Source organism: Phascolarctos cinereus, unplaced genomic scaffold (assembly GCF_003287225.1).
Source record: "Phascolarctos cinereus isolate Bilbo 61053 unplaced genomic scaffold, phaCin_HiC Scaffold_7;HRSCAF=346, whole genome shotgun sequence".
Classification (NCBI taxonomy): Eukaryota; Metazoa; Chordata; class Mammalia; order Diprotodontia; family Phascolarctidae; genus Phascolarctos; species Phascolarctos cinereus.
Genome location: NW_027556180.1, coordinates 31026852 through 31039946, shown reverse-complemented (window position 1 = coordinate 31039946; position 13095 = coordinate 31026852). Strand labels below are relative to the sequence as shown.

General features: G+C 43.1%; 1 protein-coding gene across 1 annotated transcript in view; it reads right to left on the bottom strand.

The window, feature by feature from the left end:
* The window catches only part of SEC62 (SEC62 preprotein translocation factor), a 40176-nt gene extending 34904 nt beyond the window's left edge, over positions 1-5272 (bottom strand). The window contains 2 exon segments of the mRNA XM_020980265.2: positions 968-1070; positions 5156-5272. Coding sequence (XP_020835924.1) covers positions 968-1069 — 102 coding nt within the window. The 5' untranslated portion in view covers position 1070; positions 5156-5272.
* Positions 5273-13095: the final 7823 nt, after the last annotated feature.

The following is a 13095-nucleotide window of genomic DNA, read 5'->3' as shown; positions in this document are numbered from 1 at the left end:
AGAAAGGGCTACAAAAAATAAAAACGGTGAGTCCTCCAAAGGGCAATGGAAAGGTAAAGAGTGGGTATGAGCTAACTGCAACACATCACCAATGAAGTACTACATAAGATAAGTGCAACTAAGGCTATCAGATAGATGCAGAGTGTAAAGAGGACAAAGGGCTGATGGCTAGCCCTGTGGTCCAACAGCATCCGTAGCCTATCAAAAGATCCAGAGAAGGCCTACAGGGTGGACAGAGATGGGAAAAGTTGTGCAGGATAAGAAGGCAGGGATCAATTAAGATATACAAGTCAGCAAAAGATCAAGGCAAGGAAAATCATTCTAATCAATGGCAGTAAACATTCAGTCAGTTTACAGATTTTGAGCAAACAGTCTAAGGAACTGTATTTCTACAAATGTCGTATTAAGTATACAAATGTAGGAGAAAAACTGATCTTGACTAGCTCCACTACCTCCCACCAAATCTCTTTATCTAGAAACAAGCCCTCACTGCTGAGTGAAAGTTTGAGGACAAATAGATATGAAGTGAATTATGAATAGCATAGTTATAATATTAAATAAGGATAAATTTCTGTAAGAAGATGGTCAGTTCAAATCTGATTAGTGATTTAAATATTTGTGGTTTTAAACAAATCTACTAACAATATAAACTGTTATAACGAAGCCCTCAATTTGGGGTGAAAGGGCAAAGAAAACAGCACTGAAAACAGCAGCAGGCTGGTGCACTGGTTGTTTCATAAAAGTAAAAGAGTCAAGAAAATTGAGTTACTGTCCTACACCTGCCACTGATTTACTTCTTGTCTCTCTCGGCCTTCGCTTAAAAATCAGTATTTTCCCAATAGAGAAATAGTAAACAAGCACTCTCAAAAAAAAAAAAAAGGAAAAAAATGCAAGTTATTAACAACCATAAGAAAAAAGGCTCCAAATCACTAAAGAGAAATGTAAATTAAAACAAATGAGATTTTACCTCACACTTGTCAGACGGGCAAAGGAACAAAAAAGTACAATGACAATTGTTGGAAGAGCTGTGGGAGGTCAGGCAGATGTATTTGTGAAGGGATCTAACCATTCTGGAAAGCAATTTAGAATTATACACCAAGTCATTAAATTGTACATTTCCTTTGACCTAGCAATACAATTACTAGGTTTATACCCCAAAGAGATCAAAGAGAGAGGGAAAGGATTCATACCTGCAGAAATATTTATAGCAGTACTTTTTGTTACCACAAAGAACTAGGGACAACATAGGTGCCCACTGATTGAGGAATGTTGGAACAAATAATGGTAAATGAAAGTAATGGAAATTAGTGAGACATAAAAAATGAGGAAAAGGATGAACTCAGAGAACTCTTTGAAGACGTGTACGAATGGGTGCAAAGCGAAGTGAGAAGAACCAGAACAATTTGTACACTGAAAACAACAACGTCTGAAAGACTTTGACCAATTAGAATTCAAGAAGACTGATGATGAAGTATGCTGCCAATCCTTCAGAGGAGGGGTGACAGACTACAGTTACAGAACGAAATGAACATCTTCAGACATGACAAACACAACATTAATCTGTTTTGCTTGACTCTATAATTACTTGCTTTAAGGCAGGGCTTTAATTGAAGGAGACTAAAGTGTCACAGGGGAATGAGAAGTAGTGATACTGATGCAAAAAAAGAAAAAAGAATGTCACTGAAATACGTCACAAATAGACAAAAGACTGCCGATGTTCAGAGGAAGAGAAAGACAAAGCAAGGTAATGTTGGTACTATCATGTTAAAACTGACATGCACTTTTATAAAACCAAATTGCACATGGTAGTTTCACAGTTTAATAAACAATCATCTTTTTTCTGTCTTTATATATGGAAATGTTTATGTTTGTTGACTGTCACGTTCATGAATCAGGAAGACCAGCCTTTAACACATACTAGATATGTGACCCAAGGCAAATCATTCAATCTCACAGTGCCCCAAGGCAGCTCTTTAATACTAAAAAAATTCCAAAACAACGCCAATCTTCTAAGAGGGAATTTCCTCCCCTGGAGCTTTCTACACTAACGAAATTATAGGTCCAGACCAAGAAACAATAATAACAGTAACAATGACAACAACTGACATCTATGTGGTGCTTTTAGGGTTGCAAAGTGTGTTACAAACACCACCTTATTAGAGACTTATAATAACCCTAATGAGGTAGGTAATAAAGGCATGATTACCCTTATTTTACAGATGAGGAAATGGAAGATGCACAGGCACAGAACTGAATTTTTCACTATGCGGGAACTACGCAAGTTATCAAACTTGGGATTTGATCAGGCCTGTACTGACTAAAGCCAACTCTTTCAATGGGGGGTGGGGGGAAGGATAATGACAACCCCAATTCATTTAACCAAAATCTATCAATCGCACACCTACCATATGCAGGACACAGTTGTAAAAATCCTGTAACAACACAACCATTGTGGTCCCATGAGTCCACTATGTATGAAGATAGTAAAACCTCAAGATGATCCTACAAATCTGGAAACTGAGCTAATTCTCACAGAAATGAAGTTTAGATGGACAAAATCTTTAAGCTAGAAAAATATCTTAAAGATAATTTATCCTAATTCCATTTTAAAGACGATGAAACTGAAACTCAGTTGGAGAAAATTTCTAGACCTACCAATTTAATGTATGTGTGTTCATTTGCCAGTATGCCACATCCACTTCTAATCACCTCATCTACACATTTACTTGCTTGTCTGAAATACTGGGAGAAAAAGTGGATACAAAGCTAACTGCCTACACCACACCCGAGTTAATACTTGTTTTAAATTTACTGGTTTACTAAACTGTCTGCTGTTAGATTCTTTATGTTTAAAAAAGAAAAAGAAAACACTCAACTAGGGCAACAAAAGAGTAAACACTAGCACAATTTATGACCATGCCAGTTCAATCAAATTTATTTAAATAAAAAGGATTTTATATAAGAAGAACATAATCATTAAATGGCCAGAGTTCTGTTAGAATGATAATACTTTATTGGGAATATTTTTAAAAGGACTATTTTTTTTAAATATTAAGAACTACCACAGAAGAAATTGTAAAAATAATTTTGCATATTTAAGGAACACAAAACAATAGCTTTGAGTATCCACACAAGAGTAAACAAGAATTTAAAAAGTTGTGCTGCCTTTCTCTTTTGCCAAAAGCAAACAAAACAAAAAACCCAACAACAAACAAAACACACAAACCATAAGTTTCTGACAGATAACACTAGTCCTGAGAAAAAGATATACAGGGATATCCTACAGAACACTGCCTCAACCAAAAATTTTGTGACAAAGTTGAGACATTATGAACATACTTCACCATAATTTACTGACCCCAGTCGTAACTCTGTTAGGTTTCTATCTTTGTTAGATTTCTACCTTCCAAATATTTTACATATTACCCCTTCTCTCCTCTGCTGTTCCCTAGACTACTATAATAGCAGGCTGGATGATCTCCCAGCCTCAACTCACCCCACTCCTGTCTATTCTCAACTCATAAATCAAATTTATCTTCCTTCACCACTCCCAATACGTTTATGTGTGTGTTTATTATCGATACACACACACACACACACACACACACACACACACACATTTCATAATGTAGATCCTTCCTACTTTCCAGTCTTCTTACACCTTAATGACCTAGTGACTCTGGCCTCCTTGTTGTTCCTCACACAAGACAACTCTGTCTCCAGCATTTTCACTCCCACAACCTCATGCAGGGAATTCTCTCCATCTCCACCTCTTGGCTTCCTTCAGGTCTCACTTTTTTCAAGAAGCCTTTCTCAGTCTTCAATCTGTATACCTTTTTTTAAAAGTGATTCAAAAAAATCACATTTTAAAATCAATTTTAGTTCATAATATACATACTTCATATAGATGGGAAGCTGAGGCAATAAAATCGCAAACACACTTCATGCAGAAAAAGACGTATTAAATTATAAGGGAGTAGATATAAGCAAAAAGGAAAACATTCTGGAACACAAATTTCCTGTGACTCAAATCTTCTCTACTGCTATGACATACATGTGTGTACACACACACACACACACACACACCCCTACCTTACTAATTGATGGTTCTAGCAACATTACACACCAGGTGATACTATTAATACAAGTAAACCTCACTACCTTATTTCCAAATTAATCTGGTTACAGAACACGTACTCTAATAGCGACAGGAAGACAAGACACGGGATATGGAACACTAGACTGTTTTTTAACGTTGAAAAACTGTCCCATGTAATACATATTGTTGACATAGGCATACTTTATATTTTAAGGAGGAAAATGTTCTCAACATGTTCACAGAGTCCTTGTTCGTATCCGGGAAAACACTGCCCTCGTTTGTTTGCCCCCAGGTGCCAAGGTAATTGAGAAAAGAGGGGGGCAGAAGAGGAGGCGAGGAAATGGGGTCCAGAGGACAGAGGAACGCAGGCCATGAAAAGGACAGGGTGGTACGTTAAGGCCCCCAAGCTGAACCCCACCCACCCGCGCTGAGGCAGACGCAGCAACGTTCGCGACCAACTGCGGGGTGCGGCTGAGGGGCTCCCCCGGGCAGACGAGGCCCTGCGGCTTCCGTGCCCTCCTCCCCGGGGGCGGCGGAGCCCAGCGCGGGGCCTGGCACACGCCGAGGCTCCGCACTGCTTTGGGGGCGATACCAGCAGGACGCGGGGCAGGCCCCCGCGGGCCGTGTGCAGGGGGAGGGGAAGAAGCGCCTTCCGGCAGCGAGGCCGCCCCGCACCCAGCTCCACGGCCACGCGTGACCGCGGCCCGCAGGGCCGCCGCCGCCCCCCTTCCGGCCGGACACAGCCCGCACACGGCGCCCCCCGCCACACACAGACACAGACACACACAGACAGAGACAGAGACAGAGACACACACACACACACACACACACACACACACACACACACGCACGCACACCCTCCCACGCCCCCCTCCGCACGCCCCCCCTCCACATACAGTCGCCCCCCCCAACCCCAAGCCCCAGCCCGCTCGGACCTCCAAGTCCCGCCCCAGCCCCCGGCTCCGGCCTCCTCCCGCTCCCCATCCTTCCTCCGAGCGCCCGAACACCCGGGCCCGGCCGCGGCCCCCGCCCCGGCCCGAGGCCCGGCCTCACTACCTGGATCCGCTTCTTGTGCCTCCTGCGCTCCGCCATGTTCGCCGCTCCTCCAGCTCCCTCGGACGTGGAGGGAGAAGAGGGGGGCGGGGCGAGGCTGTTGATCTCGCGAGAGCTCGGCTGCTCTGAGAGCCCAGTTATGTAACGGGGGGGGCGGGGGAAGGAGGGGGGCAGAGTAGGGAGGGAGCGGGGAGGAGGGCGGCGGAGTGGGAGGAGGGGGCGGAGAAGGAGGCGTAGGGAGAAGGGAACCGCAGACCCTGGGGACCAGGAGACAGAGCTAAGATGCCGGGCGGCGCCGTCCTGGCGACTGCCCATTCCCGGCTCCACCACCTGGGTCCAGAATCCCGACGTTGTGGACTTTAGAACAGGCGGGGACCTTGGAGCCATCTGACCCAGATGAGGAAACTGAGGCCCAGAGAAGAAAGTCACTTGTCCAAGGCGACGCAGGGGGCTTGCGGCCAAGCCCCAGGACGAAGCCAGGCCCCTTCAAGTCAGCTGCCCTCTCCCTCAGTTTCCATCTCTGTGAATTGGGGAGTGGCGTGGCGTAGGGCCAACTACAAACCCCGAGAGGCTCTCTGAATGTTAGGGGGGGTCCAACCCCATGGTGAGGCCTCTCCAGACCTCAGCGCTGGAACCAAGACTTCCAGGCAGCAGATTTCTAGGGTGCTCCTACCTCTAAATCTGATGATTGGGGAAAGGCTAGGAAGGGAGGGACGGGCTGAAAAATAACAGAAACACTACTGCCACTACCACCGCTACCATCACCGCCACCGCTACCATCACCCCACCACCACCACCACCACCATCAACACAACCCCCACCCCCACCATCACCATCACCACCATCACCAGCATCACCCCCACCAGCACCACCACCATCACCACCACCACCACCACCCTCACCACCATCACCCTCACCACCATCACCCTCACCCTCACCATCACCACCCCCACCATCACCACCATCACCACCCCCACCACCACCATCACCATCACCACCATCACCACCATCACCCCCCACCATCACCAGCACCATCACCATCACCATCACCACCCCCACCATCACCAGCACCACCATCATCACCATCACCAGCACCACCACCAGCACCATCACCACCACCACCATCATCACCACCACCACCATCACCATCACCACCATCACCACCACCATCATCACCATCACCACCCCCACCACCACCATCGCCATCACCACCATCACCCCCCACCATCACCATCACCAGCACCACCACCATCACCATCACCATCACCACCATCACCAGCACCACCTCCATCACCATCACCATCACCACCACCATCATTACCACCACCATCACCATCACTATTACCCCCCTCACCACCACCACTGTGTATAGCTTTAAAGTTTGCAAAGTGTTTACACATATTGTCTTGCCTGAATCTTACATCTGTCCTGTGAATTAAATATTCAGCCTTGGATCCCTCCCAACATGTGCTCCCCTGTTCCTGAACAAAGGTGGAGAAAATCACTCAGCCCTTCTGACTAGTCCATTACAAATTGGTGCCATACAACTTCAACTGGGCTCTCATCGTTGCTAGGCAACTGACTATCCCGCTCTCCAAACCTTCTCAAGCATCCTCAAACCTCTCATGATTCCCTCTCCCCCTAACTCTCTCAGCTGAGAACCTGGCCTCCTCTTTTATAGAAAAAAATTGAGGCAATGCTCCATGAGCTCTCTCTTCTGCCTTATTTCTCATCACTCAGATGCCTTCTGCTGCCATCTCCTTCACACCTGTCTCAGGATGAAGTGGCTTACTCCTTACCGAGGCTAACCTCTCACCGTGTTTAAATGACCCCATTCTATACCATCCCATCTTACAGATTGCCTTTTCTGGCATCCCAATTCTTTCATTTATTTTTAGTCTCTCCCTACTGACTGGATCATTCCCTACTGCCTATGAATATGTCCATGTTTTCCCCATTTTGAAAAATCTCCCCCTTGACTTGATCCTTCTGTCCCTGCTATCATCCTATATTTCTTCTGCCCTTTGTAACTAAACTCCTTAGCCATCTGCAGCAGGTGCCTTACACCGTCTCACATCTTTTTTTTTTTTGCTTTTTTGGTGAGGCAATCAGGGTTAAGTGACTTGCCCAGGGTCATACAGCTAGTAAATGTCAAATGTCTGAGGTCACATTTGAACTCAGGTCCTCCTGACTCCAAGGCCTGTGCTCTATCCACTGCGCCACCTAGCTGCCCCCCTCTTCTATTTTTTTGACCCTTTACAATCTGACTTCTGACTGCATCGTACCCTTCTCCTAGAGATTCTCTTCTCTCTAGGGTTTTCAGGACACCACTCTCCCCCAGTTCTTCTCCTCTATCTGAGTGTTCCTTCTCTGACTCCTTTGTTGGTTTCTCCTCCAGATCATACTCTCTCGCTGTAGGTGTCCCTTGGGTCTCTGTCCTGGGTCTCCTTCTCTTCCCCTCCATACTACTTCACTTGGTGATCTCATCAGCTCTCATGGATTTAATTACCATCTCCATGCTGATGATTCTCAACTCTATCTTTTTTGCTCTAACCTCTCAGCAGACTTCCAATCTCATATCTCCAACTGCTTTTCGGACATCTCAAACTAGATATCCAGTAGACTCTTAAATTGAGCACATACAAAATAGAACTCATTATCTTTCCCCTTCCTCCACTCTTACTTTGCTGTTACTGTAGAGGGCAAAACCATCCTCCCAGTCCCCAAGGCTCACAACATAGGAGTCATCCTGGATCTCTCACCATCTCCCATTGCCCCCCTCCCCAATATCCAAGCTATTGTCAAGACCTGTCAATTTCAGCTCTGTAACATCTCCCCAATAGGCCCCCTTCTTTCCTCTGACACCACCCCCACCCTGGTGCAGGCCCTCATCATCTTCAGCCCTGGGCTATTGCAGTAGCCTGCTGGTGGGTCTGCCTGCCTCAAGTCCCACTTCAATCCATCGGCTATTCAGTAACCAAAGTGATTTTCCTAAAGCATAGGTCTGACCATGTCACTTCCACTAATCGAGAAACTCCAGTGGCTTCCCGTTGCCTCTCGGATGAAATATGAAATGTTTTGTTAGGCATTCAAGGGCCTTCGTAACCTAGCTCCTTCCTTTGCAGTCTTCTCACACCTTAGCCCCCTACACTTACTCTTTGATCCACTGACGTTGGCCTCCTGGTTGTTCCATGAGCAAGACACTTCATCTCAGCTCCAGGCATTTTCTCTGGTTGTTCCACATGTCCGAAATGCCCTCCTTCATCAACTGTGCCTGCTGACTTCTCTGGTTTCCTTTAAGGCCCAACTAAAATCCCATTTTTTTTTTTTACTGGAAGCCTTTACCAACTTCTCAATTCCAGTGCCTTTCCTCTGTTAATTACTTTCTATTGTATCTAGCTTGCTTTGTAAATATTTATTTGTATGTTGTCTCCTCCATTAGATTGTGAGCTCCCTGAGGGCAGGGACTGTCTTTTGCCCACTTTGTATCCCCAGAGCTCTTCACAGTGGTTGGCATATAGTCAGCATTTAATAGTGTTTGTTGATTGATTGAATACAGTTCAATTCAGTCTGCATTGATTAAGTACCATGTACAAGGCACTGATCTAGGTGCTAGGATCTGATGACCATTAACATGTTATTTCCATTTTACAGATGAGGAAAGTGAGGCTTAGAGAAGAAGGGGTGATTTTTTTTTACTGTTACTTGATTTTTTTCATTTCATTTTTTTCAATTAACATGCACTTATTTTTCTCTCCTTCCCACTCCATCCCCCAATTTAAAAGGAAAAAAAATGGGCAGAATCAAGCAAAACAATTTCTCACACTGATATGTCCAAAAATCTACGTCTCATCCATTCTTCATTCTCATTCCTCTGAAAGCTGATTTAATTTTTTAAATTTTTAATTTCTTGTCCTATCCACTCTGTGCATCAGGAAGAGGAGAGCCCAAGCTCTGACCTGGCTTGTCAGAAATCATGGACCTGAAAGGGAGTTATTTGGGTAGTGCTGAGCTGCTGTGAAGTTGGAGCTAATTCAGCAATCTCACAAAATGTCTTGTATTTTGATGATCAAAACATGTTTTGGTATTTTAAGTACAAACTTCCTAGGAGAATATAATGGTAGTTATAAGTTACTACTTGATAGTTAAGGGTTAGTTGTTGGTTGGTTTTTTTGTCAGTGCATACTTGTGAATCTTAAATGTTTTAAGTATTTCCTTTTTTTGGGTGGAAAAATTAAATAGCTGTCTTATACTTGATCTTCATGGGGGCACATCCTAGACGTTTACCAAATAAATGTAAACTTTAAGTAATTTTCCCTGTAATTATGGGGTGAGGGTGTAAAGAGCCAGAAACAATGAGAAAAAACCTAATCCTTTTGGGAGGCCATCCTCATCTACCACTGAACTCAATTCATGTGCTTGGGTCCAGAATCAGGGGACTCCTTGAGACAAAGGGGATAAATGTCCGCTGAGCCCAACAGAAGTTAACCCAGTAAGTCTCTGAGGCAAGATTCAAACCTAGGGCTTCTTAACTCTGAGTCCAGTGCTGGATCTGCTGCGCCAACTTGAGCTGCTCAGAGGAGCAAGTGACCCTACCATCATCATCCACTACAAGGTCCTGGAGGGAACTCTAGGTCTTCTAGGGCAGAGGTGTCAAACTTGCTGCCCACAGCCCGCAAAACTCCAGAATGTGCAGCTAAAAAATTAAAATGTGATCAAGAATGATACAATTCCAAAGGACTTAATATGAAAAATGCTGTCCACCTCCGGAGAATTAACAGAAGGAATCTGAATGCAGATCGAAGTGCACTATTTATTACTTTCTCTATTTTTCCTGTATTTTCTGGTCTGTGTTCTCTTTTACAACATGGCTAATATGGAAATATGATTTGCATGACTCCACATGTATAATCTATATCCCTTTTCAGGAAGGGAAGTGGGGAGGAAGGGAGGGAGAGTATTTGGAAATCAGAAATTATTAAAAAAAATGAATGTTAAAAATTATTTTACATGTCATTGAGAAAAAATAAATGATATTCTTTTAAAGAAACAAAAATGTAATTGAGAAATGTTTAACAAAATAAATGAAAATACAATAAAACATAATGTTAATTTGTGGTTTTCTAAATCAATATGGTAGCAGATAGCTAGGGCCTAGAGTCTTCTCTAGGCTTTAGAGGTTGACTGACTAATCCTTACCTGTTGAAAGTGTTTTGGAGGATGCCCAAGTTAGAGGGAAGGAAGATGGCAGAATTGGTTGGCGGGTACCAAGGAAAGCAGTTCCAAGACTACACTACAGTGGAAAAGTTCTTTACAGCCCTAGTTATTAATCTATTTGCATATGAATTTAGGGAGTCTGCTTGTTTTTAAATCTAAAATTCATAAATGAGAGAATGAATCAAGGAATCAGGAAGACTTGGGTTCAAATGCAGCCACAGACACTGACTAGCTGTGTGACCTGGGGCGAGTCGCTTCCCAACAGGTCTAGTCTTCAGTTTACATATCTCTCAAATAAGGAGGTTAAACTAGCTGGCCTCTAAAGACCTTTATACATATAAATATATATAAAGACCTTTATTATAGCTCTAAAGCTATAATCACAAGAACACATCTCTCTCTTTTCAACTGCTACAGTGCCAGATGGCTCACCAGCTCACCGACTGTTGGACTGACCAAAGGTTCCACGGAAAATTTCCAGCTCTGGAGTCCAAGATGCTTTCAAAGTTTCCTTTATTGTTTTTCCTTTTCTCCATTTTGTTCATACTTTAGCTTGTGTTAACATTTTAACTCTCTGAATTTCTCATCTGTAAAATGGGGGTATTTGTACTACTTACTTCACAGGGTGGTTGTAAGGAAAGTGCTTTGGAAGTCTTAAAACTCATGTGATGAATGAATGAATGAATGAATGAATGAATGAATGAATGAATGAATAGCATTAAATGCTTCCAATATGCCAAACACTATGCGAAGCTTTGGGGGTACGAATGCAGAAGAAAGGCAATGTCTGCTCTCAAGCAACTTCAAAGAGCAGTGGTCGAGGAGAGACATCTTGTTTCATTAAATTATAGAGACAGACTGTTAATGTAGCTACAAAGGAATGAAATAACACTTTTTTTTCCTAGTAGAAATGATGAAATTGTTTTGATTATGATTCCAGAACTGGAAAAGGATTGGGGTGGGAGTAGGAAGAAATGCCTATTTCTATTGAGCTGGAACCAATGACCATATTTTACATAATTATGAATTTGAATAGTGAGAATAAGAATACATGGAACCACTTCAAGGGATTCATTATTCTCATTAATTGGGACCTGGCTATAGTATAAGTGACAGACACTTAGCAATTAGGTCAGTATGGCTCCAGGGTTGTGAAAAATTTAATAAACAAGCATTTATTAAGTGTCTCCTGAATATAGACCACTATACTAGCTGCTGCTTTATGAAAGACAGTCATTTGGAATTAAACACAAAAATTTACAAGAATGTTTGCCCTTTGATTCAGCTATACTACTGCCTGGCCTATATCTGTGACATTTAAAATGATTCATCTGATCCTGATCAAAAGCTGTATTGATATTTCCTTTTCTAGTTGTGTTCAGAAACTGGATGGTGAAGTCTGTGTTTTGTTGTTTTCTTGCTGAGGACTGCCACAGCATTTGAGTGGGTGCGTTCCAATATCGGTCAGGTAATTACAAATGTCAAGGGCTCACTTCCTAAGCTATCTTATGCATCCTAAGGACAGTCATTTGGAAGAAAGATTGGGCTTGTTCTTGGCTCCAGACAGCAAAACTAGGTGAAGCCAGTGGAAGTGGTAAATTTAGGCTTGATTTAAGGGTAAACTTCCTAATAATGAGAGCTTTCCATAATCAGAATGAACTGCCTTCAAAAGTTCTGGGCTCTCCTTCATGGGTGTCTTTGAACAGAAGCTGGAAGGCATGAAGTAGAGGGGCTTCCAAGACAGTTACAGGTTAGCCTGGACGGTGGGTTCCTTTCCCCTCAGAGATTCTAGATCTTGCTTTTCTTCCTTATAAAACAGAAGTGTTTCTTCACTTACCAAGCTGTGAGGATGAGCTTCAAGTTTGTCCTTTAGCCCTCTTTCCCCCTTTTGGATCTAAGCTCTTTGCAAATAGGGATTGTTTCATTAATTGTATTTGAATCCCCAGTGCCCAGTACAGTGTCTACTTTTCGCCTATAGCAGGAGTGTAAAAATGCTTCTTGGTTGATTGCTTTTTTGGAGGTCATCGCCATATTCTGTATCATCTTGAAATCTAACAGAGGGCTCACCATTTACTTCCTATTTGTTTAAGGGACAGATCAGCCATTAAAATCTAGCCTTCCACATGCCATTACTGCTTAACCTTCCACTTGTAATTAGGTAGTTGCTGGGCATTTAGAATATGCTGCTGAGAAAAGTCTGAGATATCTCACCAATGGTACTAGAAGACTGTAAAGTTGCTAACCTCGTCAGACAACTCTCATAACTAAGGAGGGAGCATCATTCCTGTATTACCATTTAGTATTTCTTCCATGTTCTCTCTAAGGATAGAATAGAATCACTATTTATGAGGCACCTACTATGTGCCAGGAAGGCACTGTGATAACTGCTTTACAAATATTATCTAATTTGATCCTCACAATAACCTTTGAGGGATGCTATATTGATTCTCATTTTGCAGTGGGGGAAATTACTTAACCAGGGTCACACATCTGGTAAATGTCTGTAGCAGGATTTAAACCCAGGGCATCTTGACTCTAAATCCATTATTCTGATTACCCTACCATGTTGCTTTTTTGTTATGTGTAATGTGTGCTTCTGGAATCAGTAGTTAACTGCCTAAATACTCAACACATGAAGGGTGATTACAGTCTGAGGATAAGGAAAGGAAACCACTCAGGGCAACTGGAATGGGAAGAACTTTGAGGCGCAATGACCAATTAAAAGA